Genomic DNA, 20780 nt, shown 5'->3' with positions numbered 1-20780 from the left:
TTGATAGCTGACATTTTAGAACAAACAATTGTATAATTGTATAAGACTGGAATAAAAAGGGAATTCAGTAAGATAATAGTAATAGTAGACCACAGATTGTGTATCCCTTATCCAGATATCCCAAAACTGAAATCCCCCCCCCCCCCCCCCCCCCCAGCATCTTTTTTCATACTCACCTCATCCACGGAGGCTATCGGATTTGTCTTCAGCTGCATCCCTGGTCCCAAGGATGCAATGAATCCATGCGACTGGAGATGCCGCTGAAGATGAATCCGATGGTCACGGTGGACGCCAGGGGACAACCTGACACCGTAGATGTCGGGGCAGTAGCGCACACAGGGGGGGGTTCTGAGTACCCAGAAACCCCCCAGGAGTCAAAGGACCATAGCCTGAAAGCTGATGGTCCCCTCTTTCCATGGGTACAAGAATTTAAAAAATCGGCCCTTGGGAACCGGAGATATCTGACTTCAAAGCAGTGGTCCCCATCCAAGCCTGTTAATTGCTCTTCCCAGTCAGATATTTCAGGTTCTGTCTGACTTAGAGTTTGTCTGAGGATATATTCCAAAAGCTGGGACTCTCCCCCTTTAATGGACACTAGTCGCTTGTCTCTACTGTTTCCAGAACCAGAGATATCAGCCTTCATGCAGCTGGTTACTGCTCCAGCTACACACACCTGGTATGTCGTTTTATATTCTCGTTGGCAGATTTCTCTGCCTCCTGAATTCTGATCCACTAGTCCCCAATACCATTTGGTAGGTGGGATTCTCTAGTTTTTAATTCCATTAAAATCTAAGAAATCTATTTCCGGGAACTGGAGATATCTGCAGTCAAGCAAGCTGTCCTCCCACCAGAAAATTATGAATAATAAGCCCACTCCACTATACACCCCTCCTCTGCATATTAAACATCCTCTACCACCCTGGAAGTTATGTATCAGGGCCCCTTCATTCAGCCCAATGCCCCCTTCTCCCACCATCTGTGCAGTAAAGGGGTAATTAGTGGAAATTACTGATTCAGGCCCTACATGCTGAGCGATTGATATAATACCCCCTACTACCCGCAGGACATCAAAGCTTCCCCCCACCCCTACCGCTGGAGGATCGGTAGGGGCCCCAATACATTGCTATGCATAGGGGTCTACACTGCTGTTGATGCCCCTGTATGTATATGTATGTATGTATGTATGTATGTATATATATATATATATATATATATATATATATATATTTTTTTTTTTAATTATTATTATTATTATTATTTATATACATTTGGTCTATCTATAATACTTTAACTGACCCAGCATATACTGGGTCACCTAAGTGTCCATCTCCGTGCTTTGCTCCGCCCCTCTGGAAACCCCCTTCTGAAAATCCTGCGTTTGCCACTGCGGGGGACCACCAGGTGACAAGGTGAGTATGTAGAAAAAAAAATATCCAAAATGTTTGTGGTCACGAGCATTTCGGATAAGGGATACTCAACCTGTAGTAACTTTGAGCTGTTAATGCTTTTCAACAATTGATCTCCATTCATTCATTTACCTATTCATACTGTATTTATATTTGCACTGTTTCAGGTAATATGTCAGAATGGAAATGATAGAATCCTGTACATGAATAATCCTGACACAGGAGAAATAAAAACCTATCAGCTTTTGTCTCACCCAGAGGAGCAGTTTCGTTATAACTATATAAATTCTAATAGATGTGAAAATATAGCACAATATCCAGGTATCAATTTATTAGAGGACATTTGTATTGTTTTGAAATTGCATATTTTTATTTAAATTTTCCAACCAAAGCAGAACATATAATGCAGAACAAGAAGGAAGCAGTACATAATGGGTCATAGCATATACTGCAGGTACATCACTGATTTTTCGGCATCTGATGGTCCTGCACCTTTTTATCCAGTCACATCATGTGCCGGGGGAGAAATTAGACTTCGGTAGGATAAAGGCTGTGGGAAGGCTTAGAGAGCCGGCAGGAGGGTTTAGTGACGCAGTCATGTGGCAGGTATGAGCGGTACTGCAATGCGGGAGATGAACGGCACTGCGGGGGGAAACGTGAAGCCAGAGGGGAAGAAGCTGGAGCAGCACATTAGTTTTGAATACACAAAAATAATGGATGTGTAGTGAATGATCTTGTACAAATATTTATCAAAACATATAAAATAAAAGCAATTGCATTATATAAAATAATAACAATCTAAGGGCACTCCAACTCTCGTCAGTTGCTGCTGGAGAGTCCGTTCCTATGATACCCCTGAAGATGTAAATGGCATGAATAGAAATAGTTACCACCCTTATAGGCTATGGGTGTCCTCCACCAGATCTCCGTGTGGACAGTCCAGAAATTACACAAATGATTGTATTTCACCGGATGAACTGGTACTCTTGTATGCTGAAGTGGAGTAGATAGATGCTTTCCAGATGGAGTGACAACTGATGGGTGGTGGTTGGTGGAAGTCCTGTATTTGGAAATGGGTTTGTAAATCCAGAGGTTGGTTCGGACTGCAATCCAGAACTGTTTAACAAGTGGAACTGGTGTCCAAGCAGCCCGCTGACGCGTTTCACCACTCTAGGCGGCTTTGATAAAGCCAGATGGGATTTCTATTAGTCTTGATTGGTTTGTGTTTTGGGCCTGATTGCTGGGCTGTGAATCTTCAGAGCTCAGCAATCAGGTAAATGTTGCCCCGCCAGAGCCCCCACACGCCCCTGTGTATGACTGCGAATACACTCACAGCCGTGCTCACAGGGGAAAAACCGTTCACAATCACTCACCATCAAATAGTTTCCCCCCTGTTTGCAGCACTGAGTAAGTCTAGACTTTGTCTGTGCTGCGATGGCCATGGGGAGATGGCGGCCTCTGCTGATGTAAGCGGCCCTCTCTCCGCAAGGCCTGGCCCGCCTGCTGTTTTTTTCCTGCCGCACTTCCAGAAAACGCCAGCATATGCCCCCGGCTGTCAATCAACTTGCGAACAGTCAACGGTGGATAGCCATCGGTGACTATGATCGCAACCTGGGCTGAATTAGCCCCTTTATCTCTCTCCACTTTATCTCAGTCCACACTTTGATAACTCTCATAGGAAAATGTCACTTATAAGTTTTCTGCTGTTATAAGTAAAGATAATTTTTGGTACTTGTTTCCTAGCACGGCGCCCGTCGCAGGTGATCGCATACCTTAACTTAAGGTATGCGATGGACGCGACCAACGCGATTTCAGGGCTATTTTTAGCCTTTTCCCCGACAATTAAAAAATCGCGTCCATCGCATACCTTAAGTTAAGGCATGTGATGCGACCGATGCGATGGACGCGATTTTACATAGGGAACAATGTTAAATGAGCCAATGGACCTGACTTTTCATTGTATACCCACCCTTATGGGTATTTTACATGTGAAATACCCCCCCCCCCCCATTGTTAACGCCACCCCACGATGAACGCCAACCCGAAGCGTGGCGAGCGCAGCGAGCCCGCGAGGGGCGGCGGTACGCGTCCTCCGACCTTTTCATACCCCCACTATCCACGTCGGCATGGAGTTGATTTTATAAAGTGTGGGGAGCACAGCGAGGCGAGCGGACGCGTAATACCTGTGAAGTAATGTGTGTCTCGCCACACTATATAAAATCAACTGGATAGTGGGGGTATGAAAAGGTCGGAGGACGTGTACCGCCGCCCCTCGCGGGCTAGCAGCGCTCACCACGCTTCGGGTTGGTGTTCATCGTGGGGTGGTGTTAACAATGGGGGGGCATTTGACCCATCAGGGTGGGTATACAATGAAAATTGGGGTCTGGGGGGCATTTAACATTGGGCCCAATGTAAAATCGGGTCTCGGACCATTTTACATTGGTTACGATGTAAAAATCGTATCGATCGCGTCGATCGCATCGCATGCAATTTGGTTGCATGCGATGCGATCGACGTGATTTTAGGACTCAATGGATACAATCAAAATCGCAGGCACCGTGCTAGGAAACAAGTACCGAATTTTTTATATAGCGTCCTGTCCACATGAGTACCACTAGAAGCTATCGTACCTTAAGCTAGCCTGTTCCTTGTGCTTTTAACAACGTATGTCTTTTTCCTCTATCCAGGTTGTGAGCAGACCTTCCAATATCCTGTGTTCCAGTATTCTACTGGTATATAACTTCATTTTACAGTGCAAATTAGAATATCATTGTCTAATGGGGCCTACATACAAGGAGATTTGAGCATGAGATATGTTCTGAGCAACCTAGTGTGGGCGATTTCCCATAGTCTAGATCTCCCATACACACTTTATACACGTAGCAATGTCAGGCCATTTTCTGAGCAATGTTACTTAATTTAACTACATCATTCAGAAAATGCCCCTACTTCACTCCGTGTGTAGCGGCATAGCGTTAGCGATGTGCAGCCCCGCATTTCACTATCGCCCGGACGATCAATACCCAGAGTGCTGGATAATAATCTCTGATCTCCGGGAAGGGCAAGTGTTCTCAGCGGAGAGCACCAGCCCTGACAGATCGCTCAGCACAAAGTGCTGGCACATTACTGTGTGCTGAGCCATCTAGCATCGCTCAGAACGCTCAGCATTGTCGCTGCGTATATAGGCCCATTGAGAGATGTACACAAGAGATTTGTGCTGAGCGATATAATATAGGAGACAGGTAGGGGCATTTTTTAAGTGTAGTCAAATTAAGTCAGATCACTTAGAAAATGCCCTGAACATGCATGAGTTTTATAGATTTAGCCTCTTATCTAATTTCAAAATTAATTATACAAAATCAATTGCCCTTAATATTTCCACCCCTAGCAACACTGTGAAAGGACTTAAAGATTCCTTTCAGTTCCTTTGGCATTCTTCCCATATCAAATATTTGGGGGTGTTACTATCCCCAAACCTCACTAATCTTGTCAAACTTAATTTTCTTCCCCTTCTTGCAAGGTTTAAGGTGGATCTTCAGAAGTGGTCTCTTTTGAAACTTTCTTGGTTTGGTAGGATTAACACTGTGAAAATGAATATTCTCATTAAGGTTTTGTATCTTCTGCAGACGCTGCCAATCTCAATCCCAGTCTCCTATTTCAAAACATTATAGGGTCTGGTAGGAAAATTTATTTGGGGTTCTGGTAAGGCCCGACTTTCCCAAACGACTTTAACTCAAAACTGTACTAGGGGAGGTCTACAACTTCCCCACTTTTTAAATTACTATTATGCGGTGCATGTGGCTAAAATAGTGGAGATGTCCCGAGTCCCTGCTACTAAACAATGGATTCATATTTGAAATCATGCCACTATACTACCTTCATCCAACCTCCCATGGACCAATAAACTACCCCGTTTTTCACATCCTACATTAGGTCCTACCATTAAGTGCTGGCATAAATTTACAGTATAGTCCACAAAGACCAAACGGGATTTAGGAGGAATAAGTGTACAGCAATAAATATAAGTAGATTTTACGGAAATATCCAAAATACACAAACAGCAGGTGAGAGGGCGGCGGTTGCATTATTGGATGCAGCTAAAGCCTATGATAGTATCGAGTGGAGATATCTGTGGCTGGTACTAGGCAAATTCGGGTTTGGATCCCAGTATATAAAATGGATCCAACTACTATATCAGGCCTGTAGAGATTGTGGGTGAGTCAGATCGCACAGGACGGAAGTCTCAGTATTTCGACAGTTATGTATTAAGGAGAGGCCCCCCGTTAGCTCTATATGGAGAGTTTGTGTATGACGCTAGGGGGTGTGCTACCACTGGGACAAAAAATGAGATAATTGGAGGGGAAGAAAGGACAGTTTGTCACGGTAGTGGTGCACCGTAGTAAATAAGAACAACTTTAAAAAGTAACTTTTAATAGTAGATCACATAAAATAGAAAATGCTGCGAAATATGACAAACTACATAAAACAAATAACAAGGACAAGTGAACAATTAGTGCTAATTAAAAACTTGGGCTCATGCGGCGTCCCTTATCGCTTAATTCCTATTATTGCGAGTTAGAACATCTCCCTCCTGTGTGTCGGCTAAAGTGCCTGTTGACACCAGGGGGATGTGATGTGTTGACGTAAATCAATCCTGTCTGTAAGTTTATTCTGTTGTATCACAATGTTGCCGTATGCACATGTTGGTGTTTTTGTAACAATTTTTATTTAGATTTTAACAGAGGTGTAGCGTGAGTAGCAATTCTCGTCCACCAGTCATATGCTGGAATGAGGACTAGGGATAGGCTAGAGGGTGTACAGCGGGCAAAAATGCCTAATATATGCTGCTTGCTCTAATACACAAGATAACAATCAAGTTTATAGTATCAAGATCAAGTGATTGTTCTTTAATAGGAAACCCAATTACGACCAAGCGCCAAAGTTAATAGAGATATGCCGTATGGAACTCTACAATATAGATTCCGCAGTGAAATTGCGGTTGGTTCTCTATCCGGCAATTCAGGGTGTGATGAAAAAATAGCAATTTTCAAGTGTGCCGCTATGCCCTCCTGATGATTGTAATCAGACTTTAATGGGAGGTATAATTCTCCTGAGGGTGGCTGGCTATGTTAAACTGCTAACATGCGGGGGGATGGTAGGGCCTGTATAGGCAGCAGGTATAGATCGCCTGGTGTGTACCACACTTTGATCCAATAAAGAGGTCAGCTGCTACATGTACATAAAATAAGTACCATCATGAGATAGATGCTCAGTATAGGCGATGGTCAGATATGGGAAATTAGCGGTTAAAGCCGTATGGAACTACACACCCCGCACTTAGCATCGGGGTTGTGTGTAGTTCTCTAGCCGGCTACTTGAGTGTACTTGTGTCACGCTAAGACACCTAGTATGTGCACATTGATATATATCAGTTAAACGCCAGCAAGTGGTTAGTATGAGCGTGCCGCTGTGCCCTCTTGTGTGCTGACACCGACCATACGGGTAAACCCTGTGGTTAGGTTCGGTTCTCACGGGGCGGCTGGCTACGCTCTAATACAGGTACTGCGGCGTCACTGTGAACAAACAGAGATAAATTTTTAAGCTAGACATTAGAGTCCTTAAAAGGACTAGTAAGAGAGACAGGAATGAGGAGGCTAAGGGAGCGTCCGCACGGCTATGGTGGCCGGCGTACGCTTCGCAGGTCTTCTTCAGGGCAACGAAGAACGTTGCCCTGAAGAAGACCTGCGAAGCGTACGCCGGCCACCATAGCCGTGCGGACGCTCCCTTAGCCTCCTCATTCCTGTCTCTCTTACTAGTCCTTTTAAGGACTCTAATGTCTAGCTTAAAAATGTATCTCTGTTTGTTCACAGTGACGCCGCAGTACCTGTATTAGAGCGTAGCCAGCCGCCCCGTGAGAACCGAACCTAACCACAGGGTTTACCCGTATGGTCGGTGTCAGCACACAAGAGGGCACAGCGGCACGCTCATACTAACCACTTGCTGGCGTTTAACTGATATATATCAATGTGCACATACTAGGTGTCTTAGCGTGACACAAGTACACTCAAGTAGCCGGCTAGAGAACTACACACAACCCCGATGCTAAGTGCGGGGTGTGTAGTTCCATACGGCTTTAACCGCTAATTTCCCATATCTGACCATCGCCTATACTGAGCATCTATCTCATGATGGTACTTATTTTATGTACATGTAGCAGCTGACCTCTTTATTGGATCAAAGTGTGGTACACACCAGGCGATCTATACCTGCTGCCTATACAGGTCCTACCATCCCCCCGCATGTTAGCAGTTTAGCATAGCCAGCCACCCTCAGGAGAATTATACCTCCCATTAAAGTCTGATTACAATCATCAGGAGGGCATAGCGGCACACTTGAAAATTGCTATTTTTTCATCACACCCTGAATTGCCGGATAGAGAACCAACCGCAATTTCACTGCGGAATCTATATTGTAGAGTTCCATACGGCATATCTCTATTAACTTTGGCGCTTGGTCGTAATTGGGTTTCCTATTAAAGAACAATCACTTGATCTTGATACTATAAACTTGATTGTTATCTTGTGTATTAGAGCAAGCAGCATATATTAGGCATTTTTGCCCGCTGTACACCCTCTAGCCTATCCCTAGTCCTCATTCCAGCATATGACTGGTGGACGAGAATTGCTACTCACGCTACACCTCTGTTAAAATCTAAATAAAAATTGTTACAAAAACACCAACATGTGCATACGGCAACATTGTGATACAACAGAATAAACTTACAGACAGGATTGATTTACGTCAACACATCACATCCCCCTGGTGTCAACAGGCACTTTAGCCGACACACAGGAGGGAGATGTTCTAACTCGCAATAATAGGAATTAAGCGATAAGGGACGCCGCATGAGCCCAAGTTTTTAATTAGCACTAATTGTTCACTTGTCCTTGTTATTTGTTTTATGTAGTTTGTCATATTTCGCAGCATTTTCTATTTTATGTGATCTACTATTAAAAGTTACTTTTTAAAGTTGTTCTTATTTACTACGGTGCACCACTACCGTGACAAACTGTCCTTTCTTCCCCTCCAATTACTATATCAGGCCCCCAGAGCGAGGGTGCATGTAAATGGGTACACTACAGCCACATTTGAGCTGGCGAGGGGGACGAGACAGGGGTGTCCGCTGTCCCCGGCCCTGTTTAATCTTGCGGTGGAGCCACTTGCATGCATCCTGAGGTCCTGTGAGAGGGTCTGAAAGGGATCGGGCAGGGCAGGGAGAATAAACAATTAATATCTATGTACGCGGATGATATGCTGGTATTTTTATCAGATTATGTAGAGGAACTCCCCAGAATGCTGTCAATTATAGAAGAATTTGGCAACTACTCAGGTGTAAAAATTAACTGGGACAAGTCGAACATAATTAAGGTGAGAGGGGCAAGTCCCCATAGCAGGGAAAATACAGAAGCATTAAAATGGGTAGAAAATATGAAATACTTGGGGATTAAAATATCTAACCAGCCCAGTGAATTTATCAAATTGAATATTGACCCCCTAATAAAGTGGTATCAAGAGAAATCAAGAACATGGTTAAAGCTCCCATTAACGGTCACTGGAAGATGCAATTTAGTAAAAATGGTGATTCTTCCCAAATTTTTGTACGCTTTCTTTCAATCCCCTATATACATCCCAAATAGAATATTCAACAAAATAGATTGTATAATGTCATTGTTTATTTGGGGTGGGAAAAGGGCAAGAATAAAAATAAACACCCTGACCAGAAACAAGAAACAAGGCGGATTGGGGCTCCCGCACTTTAAACTATACTATATAGCCACACAGCTATGGCATGCAGGCAGGTGGATAAGAGGGGAATGTGACGAGAGTATAGTAGAAATGGTAGGGCAGGATGAAAATGGACTATCCCCAAGACAGGCGGTGCTAGTTAAAGGGGGGCAGAAGGTAAAAAGCGTAATGACTAAACGAATTCAAAAAGTATGGGCATATGCAAATCAAGTAATGGGATATAAGGGGGTGGATCCGGAAACACCTATTTGGGTAAGATCTAGGAAAAAAATGAAAAGAAAGACAGGAAGATCGAATATAAAGAAATAAAAGCTGTTTGGGGTAGGTTTGGTATTAAAAATATAGGACAAATATATGTAGAGGGAAATTTAAAAACTTTCGGGCAGTTAGAGGGTGAATTTGGAATACCAAGAGAAATGTTCTATCAATACTTAATATTAAGAAGCGGCCTTAATGAGACATATGGGCAAAGAGATGTGGATATACAAGACTCCCCACTGAAACTACTTCTGGGAGCAGAACTGAAAGTGAGGGTAGCAAATATATATAAAGTATTGATGGGAGAGGTAAAATACCCGCAGATAGACAGAGTTAAAGACAAGTGGCAACAGGATGTTGGAGAGATATCCGACTTAGAATGGGCAAAGGCAATAGCATCCCCCTCAAGAGCAACACAAGCAGTAAGATATCAGCAAATATAGCTGTATATAATATATAGAGTGTACGTTACACCGGTGAAGCTACGAAAATTTGATAAAAACAAAAATGACCTATGCCCAAAATGCAGCATGACTCAGGGTACATATATTCATGTAATATGGCAATGCTACCAGATAAAAGCACTATGGAGTAAAATTGGGGAAATGGGAATTAGAATAAACATGGATGAAAAAGTATGTTTGTTGGGAGTCATGCCACATGGGAGCATAAGTAAGCACGATATATGTTTGCTGGAAAACCTGGTAACAATGGCTAAAGTAGTTATAGTAAGAAAATGGCTAGCAAAAAAATGCCCAAATGTAAAACACTGGATCAATCTTGTAAATAGCACACTGCAACACGAAAGGTATATGTACACCAGACACCAAAATAGGAATAAGTTCCATCAAGTGTGGAACAAATGGATGCAATCCAAATATTATGAACCTGAAAGAGCACAGATAATAAATGTAGTTAGATCACACACATGAGTGGAGAGGAAAATATAGATAAACAAATGCACCGCGAGGCGCAGATAGTGTAGTGGGCGCTTCCTGAAGGATAAATATAGTTTTTCTAAGCACACAAGCACAGTTAAGATAGTTCACAATAGTAGGCAGCACTGCCATAATCGGGCAATAAGTAACTCACAACAAGGAAAGGAGACTAAAGAGAATACAAGAGAACAACAATATACCTTGGGCCGTGGGGGGTGGTATGTATGTTCTGGGTGTGTTTTTAAAATAATGTATGTGTTTAATGGTGAAATGTATACTATGTGAGATGTAATGCGTAAACACATAAATGCTCAATGATGTTAAATGTTTTTGTTTGAACTAAAATAAAGGAAAAAAAATACTGAAGTAAAAAAAAAGTGCTGGCATAAATTTAAACACCATGCTCTATTTAGTCCTGGACTTTCACTCCCTACACCCCTCTTTGGTAACCCTGACTTTCCTCCTGGTCTCTCCGCCTCCTCCCTGATGAACTGGTCTTTAGTTGGGGTCTCTCGCATATACCATTTAATATCCAAGACTGGTTTATGTTCCTTCACGGAGCTCCAACAGACTTATTCCTTACCCTCAAGGTCGTTTTTGGCTTATCTACAACTCCGACATTACATTCTTTCCTCCCACACTACCTTATCTAGATGGACCCCAACCAAATTTGAACAATTGTGTCTGGATAACATCACACCAAAACATCTAGTGTATGCCATTTACCAGCTATGTTTAGAGACCCTATCCACTGACTTCCCTCCTTTTGTTAAGACATGGCAAAATGAATTAGCGAATGACATACCAGATGACCAATGGCCTAAGATATTCCAATATACGTTTGCCAGCTCGTCTTCGGTTCAGGTCCAGGAGACTCAATATAAAATCCTTTCCAGATGGTACAGGTGCCCAGTAAACATACACCGGATGTACCCTACTATCCCTGCCACCTTTTGGAGATGTCACCACTTCCAAGGTACCCCACTGCATATCTGGTGGCTGTATCCAGAGCTAACTGAATATTGGAAGACGAGGAGATTATTCATGTTAGTTACTGACCGTTACTTGCCACAAACTCCAGAGTTCTAGCTGTTAAACTACATGGATATCCCTATGTTGGAGTTTAAGAAATCACTACTTCGGCATTTGATGAATGCTGCAAAAGCAACAATACCCTGTAACTGGAGATCCCCAACACGCCCGCCGATCTCCCGTTGGTTCTTAAGACTTGACCGTTACATGCTCATGGAAGACCTTACATCCTCCTCTAAATTACCCTTGTCTGTCTTTACCACTACTTGGTCCCCATGGTTGAAATTTAAAGAATGCCCTGAATATGCTTCATATATTGATACACCCTTATCTACGTCTGCACCACAAACCTAAAAAGACACTGGTAGACTTTAACTGACTCTTTTCTTTCTTCCTTTAGGATTATTTCCTACTCTATTCTCTATCTTTCTCCCATTCGTTCTGCTGATTTTAGTTGTGTTTCTGTATAACACTTATACAACGAACTACGTTACATTGTAATTTTGTATTATCTGTACATACATCCTGTTACCACTCTTGCATGGGACTATATAGTTCTTCTGATTTGAAATCCTTTATATTTTTGATGTCCCTGTAAAACTGTGTATTGGTGTGCACACACAGAGGCGATATGCCGTGCTATACGAGTGCCGATGCGATCGCACGGCATGCATGGAGGGGCACAATTTAGACTATATAGTGCAGATCTGCACTATATAGTCTTGCCTGCCCTCTCTATTTGGCTGCCGATTTGCGCTCACACAGGAGCATGCGATTTGCATGCGATATGGCTTCCGATGTTCACTATATCGGCAACATCGGAAGCCATATCTTACCGTGTGTACACACCATATGTCACACTGTGTTTGTTGTTTCACCTTAATAAACACTGATTGCATAAAAAAAGAAAATGCCCTGAAAGTGATCTGACTAGATATATACCGCTTGCTTGAATGATCTATACAGGGGATAGCGACATCTCCATCGCATACATACTGAGTAATTTGTGCTTCATTTCTTAGCAATTTAGCCAAATCGCTTACAGATTAAGCAGAAATCTCACCTTGTGTATGCCCTGTCTAACTAATGTATGTTTAACTTTTGTCATTGTCTAACTAATGCATGTCTAACCTTTGTTAATGTCTAACTAATGCATGTCTATCTTTTGTCGATGTCTAACTTTCTCAATGTCTAACTAATACATGTCTAACATTTGGTGTTGAACTATTGATCGTCTGACTAGACATTGTCTATGATCTATACCACACCCCAGCGCCCTTTAAATATCAGGAAAGTGCTAACATTTACATAATTTTTCCATATGCTCTTACCTCCAAGTCTGTCTGTTGTTACCCAGTTTGTTTTATCACTGTTTACAATTGTAAAGCGCAACGGAATCTGCTGCGCTGTATAAGAAACTGTAAATAAATAAAATGTACTGTTTTCAGGAGCTAGGTTGTGCCTTGCGTACAACTCTGATCCGTACACCAGGTCTTCCCTGGCAACAGCTGTCCGCTAAGCTAGAGTCTGCACTATTTGAAGCATGTCAGCAACTGTAGCAAGATCAAATGAGAATTCTATTGTTTCATTATTTTGCAGAACTTTGCCCAGTTAGTGATACAAGCATATATGCTAATGCAGTGTTTTTCAACCACTGTGCGGTGGCACACTAGTGTGCCTTGAGCTGTTCTCAAGTGTGCCCCCAGATCTAGAGATGCCCAAACCAGTTTACAGCCACCACCAGTTCAAATGTTATTTACTGAGCTCTTCTTTTCATGTAAAGGGCCAATGTATTTTATTTTTGATACCTGTGGGGACCAGTGTGATTGCTTTTTTTTATATAGGGGCCAATAGGTTTGTTTTCTCTCCTGTGGGGGCCAATGTGTTTTACCATGTGGGGATCTCATGGTGTGTCTTGGCAATTTTAAGATCTTATTTAGTGTGCCGCAAGGTAAAAAGGTTGAAAATCACTGAGCTAATGAGTGTAAACTATGGATAAACTATAAGCAATTATGTTAATTGGCGCAAACATATTTATATTTCTAGTTTACAAGTTTAGGACATAACCTGGTATTCTCTGACTTTTTCTTTTTCAGATCCAGCAAATCCATCACCAATGCTGAGAAGTATTTTACCTGTTGCCCCAACGTCACATAGCTCAATAAACAATGTTAGTGCAGGTTGAATGCTATTTAAATTGTGTGTGTGTATATGTATGTATGTGTGTGTGTGTATATATATATATGTATATATATATATATATATGTCTAGTGTCCATTTGTGTGTGTCCGAAACACTGCCATCTGTTGGTAGCGAGTTAAACTACATTTCTTTTTCTCTCACACATGCAAAAACACAGAGGCAATCCAAAAGTAGCAGACTAGCTTTCGAAACACTTGCTTCGAGAGGGATTACTAGTCTCCTATATGAAATATTTGTGGATTCATGTAATTCATGATTCTCTGATGGAATGCTGGGAAAACCCCTCTCTTCAAAACCATAACTTGCCAAGTATGATATTGACAAGTTCTGAAGAGTTCTCATCTTATCTCAAACCTGGTCCACATTCACATGCTCAAACCTAAGGCGGCGAGCTAATTGTGCTCCTCCTGTTTGGTGACAGGGTGGGTATTGCCACCAGTATATACAGAATGGACCTGTATAATCACGCTTTATATCAAGCATTCACTTCATTTTGAACAATTTGAATATGTATATACAGTATATGTCTTCAGAAGTGTGAATTGCTCAGTGAAATACAATGGTGTTCTAAGGTATCCGTTCCCAACCTTTTTGTCTCTCCCATACCCCTTAATTAGGCTTTTAATATATGAGTACTCGCTCCTCTCAATGTCCTTATATTAAGGAGTAGTGTGTGGTCAGGAATCGGTCCCTCTGTGTCTGGTTGCTGGCTGTGTACTGTCTCCAGGGTTCCTGCTAACACCTTTAGGATTAATGCCGCTGCTTTCTCCACCTGTGTGGGGCAGATGATCGCTGATGTATGAGGGCAGCACAGGGAGCTCCCAGAGGATTGCTGGTTGAGCAAAAGTACACTGAGATGCTGATTACACTGCAGGCAGAACCGGAAGTGACACAATGTGGTTCGTTTCCACAGCAGCGGGAGACGTATTCTGCCTTCGGGAGACTTCTTCCTCTTTGGTCTGCAGCGTACCCCCAGGGGTACACATACTCAAGGTTTGGAACTACTGTCCCGAGGGAACACTCATTGGCATGTATTCAATGCCGCAGCGAGCGGCCGGCGAGGGGGTTAAACAGCGAGGATTGCTGAAAACCAGCGATCCTCGCTGTTTAACCCCCGCGCCGGCCGCTCGCACTATTCAACCTGCTGGGGAAATCCTCGCCGTCACAGGACGGCAAGATTTCCCCAAAACAGCGAGACCCGCGGCTGCTGCAGAAAACTCGCAGTTTTTAGCCACGGGTCTCGCTGCTTCTGGAGCCGCATCCGCCAATTCCCCCTCGCTCAAAAAACGGAGCGAGGGGGAATTAGCGGATGCGGAGGGTGTGTTGAATGCTGTCAGGGTGAGTGGTGACAGCGAGCAGGAAGCCCTGCTAGCTGTCACCACTCGCAAACAGCATTGAATACATACCAGAAAGACTGTAGTACTATATGTTACCGAAAAGCTTTGAAAACACAATTCTAAAACCAGGCAGGGCTGGATTAAGGGTCTCATGGGCCTGGAGCTGAAAATGTTTAAGGGCCTATTATGAGAAGTGGTGGATGTGAGGCCAATGACATGTAGAATCCATACACTATACACCACAATGTCTACCTAAGTATATAAAAGTACACACATTGCATAAATGTGTAAAAGAGGAATGCAATTTTAATACTTATGATTTATGGCCTACCATATGATTAGCTATAGCTTATTATGTTGTCATGGTGATGGGCCTATTTTGATGTGGAGGTCTGGAGCTCCATCTGCCCCACCCCATTGGTAATCTGGCCTAGCACCCTTGTGAGCTTGGGGTGGTGTATGTGCTGATCAGCAATGTTTTTCGCTATATGTGTAGTGCTGGTATGAATGGCTCACTGTCAGTATGATGAGAGCGCCCAATATAATATAATCTTGCTTATTTATTGTAACAATATAATATATAATAGCATCAAATGACAACTATGTAGCATAGACCAAACAACACAATGATTGGTCTTTAGGATGAAATAAAACAATAAATGTGAGCGACTAAATTAAGATGAAATTTTAATGAGCTTTAATATACAGTAGGAGTCTGCTCCTTGAGCGTGACTGCGTTAATCTGGTAGGCCGATGTAGTCACATGACTGAATCCAGGATGGAGGCACTAATGCTCCTCAGATAAAGTACTACCAGATGGAATTTGTCAGGCCCATGTGCAGATGTTACACCAGGCATGTCCGTGAGGGACACAGCAGAATGCAGGAATCTGGTAGTACGATGTAGCCCTGCCCGCCCCTGACAGAGGGTTTGCACATGCGCGTATGCAGAAGCAGCGTTATTTTACTTTCCTCGGCAGGAGTGCTCCCTCACTTTGCGGATTACTCCGCCACACAGCTCTACGTGGACAGCCCACCAGCTGGAGGTAGTGGAGGGAGCGTGATAAACCATCTTCTCATAACAGAGGCTTCTGTCGCACTGCCACAAATGGGTCCTCAGGGCTTCAAATGTGATCTAATTAGATAGTAGAAATAACATAAATCATAGATCCCAATCTCCACATTATACATACAGATGGTGATAGCATTTTAGTGATTGCATGAGAAATGTAACATAATAACAGGCAAATGAGCTCTGAATGGTGGGGTACACATTCCTGAGTAACATACTTGCCTTCCATCCTGGAATGGCAGGTAGGGTCCCTCACCCCCAGAGAAGCCCATGCTGCCCACACTGCTTAACCCACTGACCAATACACTATTGAAAAATCCTATGGAGTGCCGCTGCCTGCTTCATCTTCTTTCTCTCTCTCTCTCTCTCTATATATATATATATATATATATATATATATATATATAGCCACTGTACATACATGTGTATCTCAACCTACCTTGGGGAAAGATCAGTTCTCCTCCAAGCTCGTTTTTTTTTTCAGCGGTGGCAGGGTAGAGCCTTCGGTGACATCGCTGCATAAGCGGTACAGCAGGGAGGCCACAGATGGAGGTAGTACGCGGCTGGAGATGAGAGGAGGGAAGCAGCCAGAGCTATGAGGTTGGGTCCGTGGCCGGAGATTGGCGGGGTAGAGCCTTCAGCGACATCGCTGCATAAGCGGCACAGCTGGGAGGCCACAGATGGAAGCAGTACGTGGCTGGATATGAGAGCAGGGAAGCAGCCGGAGCTTTGAGGTCGGGACCGTGGCCGGAGCTTGGTGGGGGGGAGGGGGGGGGATAGCGGCCGGAGCTGAGAGGAGGTACGCGCTTCCACGGCCGGAGCTGGGGGGGGGGAGGTGGCAGCCGGTTGGGCAGGAGAAGCCGCCTCCGGGGGGGGGGGGGGAGGGGGCACCACACTATTTTGTTGTCCAGGGCCCCCACAGACCTTAATTCTGCCCTGGCTACATATATTGCTGCAATAACTGCAATGAGGTGTACAGGCATCATCCTCAGCCAAACATTATTTTAGCACCAGGTGAGTGCAAAGGCTTGCAGTATCCAACCAATCAGGTGCTGCAGACAATATTAATAAATGGTATTAATTAGGAATATCATATAATAGACTGATCTGGCAGTAACCGTACTCACCGATTCAGCCTATTGCTTCACGCAACATTGACATTAGATAATGTCCCTCCAAAATAAGCATGATTGAACTCATTAAAGAGTTTGTGGATATCAGGATTGGGGTCGATGTCCTCCCAAACCTCATCCACTATCGACATATCTATCGATAACTTATCACTGAAAGTATCGCTACTCTCATCTGTGCATTGCTGCACTCCCAGTTCATCACCGGCACCCATCATCATGCTTGCCTAGAACTGAGTGATTAGTAATACCCCTTTCACACCAGAAGCAAATTACCGGGTTAAAGCTTTTCAACCTGGGAATTTGCTGAAAAACCCAGGTTTTCCTTTGGTGTGAAAGGGTCAACACGGTTATCAAATCCTAGCACTCTTGACCCTGTTCTTGACCTCATTTGCTCATGGTGTTTCATCATCCACATAGTCACGCATTTGCAAACCCCTAAAAAAAAACAATTTAGCCCACTACTAGTGGGTCTGAATTGCCCCCTTTATTAGTTGGGCAGCACAGATGGTGTAATGGTTAGCATTACTGCCTCACAGCACTGAGGTCATGGGTTCGATTCCCACCATGATCCTAACTGTGCATAGTTTGCATATTCTCCCAGTGCTTGCGTGGGTTTCCTTCGGGTACACTGGTTTCCTGCCACAATCCAGAAATATACTCAGGGGCGGCGCCACCACTAGGCAGGTCTAGGCATTTGCTTAGGGCGCTGGCCACTGGTGGGCGGTAGTGAGCTGGAAAGCTCTACTACCGCAGGAGCAGCGGAGCAGGAGGAAGGAGCAAGTGTTCGGTGAGTAAACACTTCCCCCTCCCCTAGCAGTACAGCGGCCATATCATAGCACCCATCCACCCACTCCCCCTTCCCCCCCGGCGGCCAGGAAGACCCAACGCGCACACACACCCCCCGCGGCCAAGCAGACACCACGCTTTCCCCTAGCGGCCGGGCAGAGACACCGCAAACCCCCCCGGCGGCCGGCAGAGACAGCGTGCACACCCCCCCCCCCCGGCGGCCGGGCAGAGACAGTGCGCACCCCCCCGGCGGCTGGGCAGAGACACTGCAAAACACACCCCCGGCGGCCGGGCAGAGACAGCGCGCACACCCCCCCCAGCAGTTGAGCGCCGGGGCACCCCTCCCGCCTGGGGCGCTCCGGTGCCTAGCACCGGCCCTGAATATACTGGTAGGTTCCTAACTGAATGAACCCTAGAATGAATGTGTGCGCATGTACATGTGGTAGGGGATATAGATTCTAAGCTCGACAGGGACTGGTGTAAATGTTGTGGAATATGGGTGCAATCTCTTATATATTTGGCTACATCTGTCACTCAAACTGTGTGACACATTGCTCTGTTTCTGGACTTCTCCCTTAATTAATGATTGCCAGCACCTGTGTTGAAGCACCTTTCTAATCAATTAATAACATGTGTGAAACAAGTGATGGCAATCATACATTATGAGGGAAGCCCAGAAACAGAGCAATGTGTCCCTCCTGGAGGGAGGTATGTGACTGACTCACATGACAGAGAACCAGCCCAGTGAGCCCACAGTGCCAGACATCCTCTGCCTCCCTATGTTGCCCAGCAAAGACACTGCACCAGGTGAGCGCCCCCCGCCGCACCCCCCCCCCACGATTTGCACCCCTCTGTGACCCCCCTCCCGCGATTCGAGGGAAAAACACCCCCCGCGACCCCCGGCAACCCCCCCCCCCCCCGCGCGCGATTCGCGGCAAAAAAACCCCCCACAATTCACCGCACCCCCGCGACCCTCCCTCCTCATGGCTATGGTCGACAATGAAAAAGGTTGACATGACATTTTGAGATTTATTTTTCATTTTTTTAATGTTCTCATATTCATTCTCATGTGTCGACATGGACACCAATGAAATGCCACACTTATGTCAACATTTACATGTGTTGACCTTTCTGTGTTGATTTTTTTGTGGCGATTCGCGGCACCCTCTGCGACCCCTCCCGCGATTCACGACACCCCCCCTGCGACCACCCCCTCCCGTGATTCGCGGCACCACCCCACCCTGTGACCCACCCCCTCCCGCGATTCGCCGCCAACCCCCCCTCCCACGATTCGCGGCAACCCCCCCCCCGCGCCCTCCCTCTTGCGATTCGCAGCAACCCCCCTGCCCCCGCGACCCCCCTCCTGCAATTCGCTGCAACCCCCCGCGCCCCCCCCTCCCGCGATTCGTGGCACCCACCCCCAACCCCCGCGACCCCCCCTCCCGCAATTCACGGCACCCCCCGCGACCCCCCCCCCGCAATTCGCAACCCCCCCTTGCGCGATTCACACCCCACTCCTGCGCTTTGCGGACCCCCGCCCCCTCCCGAGATTCACCGACACCTGCACCCCCCCTCCTGCAAATCTGCCCCCTCCCTCGATTCACGGCACCCCCCGCGTCCCTCCCACAATTCACGGCACCCCTGCTCCCCTCTTTAGTCCCCTGTATGCCCAAACACCCCTATCACTACCCAGCTTCCTGCTCTCCTGAACCATAACTTCCACCACTGGCAAGTCGCTGACGCTGTGTTGCCCACATACCCCTATCATGCCTCATAGCCCAGCTTCCTGCTTTCATGCACCCTAACTCCCACCCAGTAGGAGGAGACACTGACTCAGGGCCACCGTCCTGTACTCCTGTACTGCCACGCTGGACCCTCACCCACTGGCAGAAGTTGCACTGTGTCTCCCACCCTCCTCTTTAGTCCCCCTTATGCCCACACACCCCTATCACTACCCAGCCTCCTGTTTTCCTGTGTTGTGACCTCCGCCATAGGGGAGCAGCCATATATATACCCTACTATACTATTGCACACACACACCCACAAATGTCACTGTACCATCCACACTATCAATGTACATCTTACTCTGTAACTGCTTTTTAATTAAACAAAACAATACACACCCCCTTCCAAATCATATGCTCTCTGTTTAACACATTTCACCTATAACTCAAATTGCAATACAGGGCATCTTTCATACAATTCTAACCATATTTCTCACAATACAAACGTTCACAAATTAAGGGGGCGCAGCCCCTTACGACGGTGTGAAGAGCGCCTGTAGGGCGCGATGAATCACCTAGTATATAAATAACTGTTAATAAATTAGTAGCAAAAAGCAGTTCAGTGCTAGACTAAAATGATACCATTTGTAGAGCTGCCTGGATCGTGGTAATACCGTACTAAATGGAAACATAACATTTTATTAACGTTTATCACTTTTACCTTTTGCTTAATGTAACAATATCTATGGGAACACCTTCCAAATATATCATCGCTTTGTTTTTAACAGATGGCGAACAGATCAGTATATGCTTCAAATGATGGGGAAATATACCATCCAGAATCTCATATGCAAAGGACAGGCCATTTAACCATTTCAGAGTAAGCAAATACATCATATATTATACATTCAATTATAAGCACGCTCTTCAAATAACTAATGTCATATCATTGATAATGTCAGGAGTGTGAATAAAGGGGGTTATACAGGTTGAATCACAGAAGTCATCCAACCGTCAGTTTTCGGATTATCACGCATGTGCAGAACCGGTCTTGCAATCACATCTCAGAAATGCTGATTGAAAGGCA

At 45.0% G+C, this 20780-nt stretch overlaps 1 protein-coding gene across 9 annotated transcripts in view; it reads left to right on the top strand.

Moving 5' to 3' along the window:
• Window positions 1–20780, top strand: part of LOC146045897 (tesmin-like) — a 144558-nt gene that overhangs the window by 49316 nt on the left and 74462 nt on the right. For all 9 annotated transcript variants that reach the window (XM_083165015.1, XM_083165016.1, XM_083165013.1 and 6 more), the window contains 4 exons: window positions 1574–1727; window positions 4094–4138; window positions 13537–13610; window positions 20482–20573. In XM_083165015.1, the coding sequence (XP_083021141.1) occupies window positions 1574–1727; window positions 4094–4138; window positions 13537–13610; window positions 20482–20573 (365 nt within the window). The remainder of the gene's footprint in view (window positions 1–1573; window positions 1728–4093; window positions 4139–13536; window positions 13611–20481; window positions 20574–20780) is intronic.

Source organism: Crinia signifera, chromosome 11 (assembly GCF_055691185.1).
Source record: "Crinia signifera chromosome 11, ASM5569118v1, whole genome shotgun sequence".
In the NCBI taxonomy this organism is placed as follows: Eukaryota; Metazoa; Chordata; class Amphibia; order Anura; family Myobatrachidae; genus Crinia; species Crinia signifera.
This window is presented reverse-complemented; position numbering and strand designations above follow the sequence as displayed.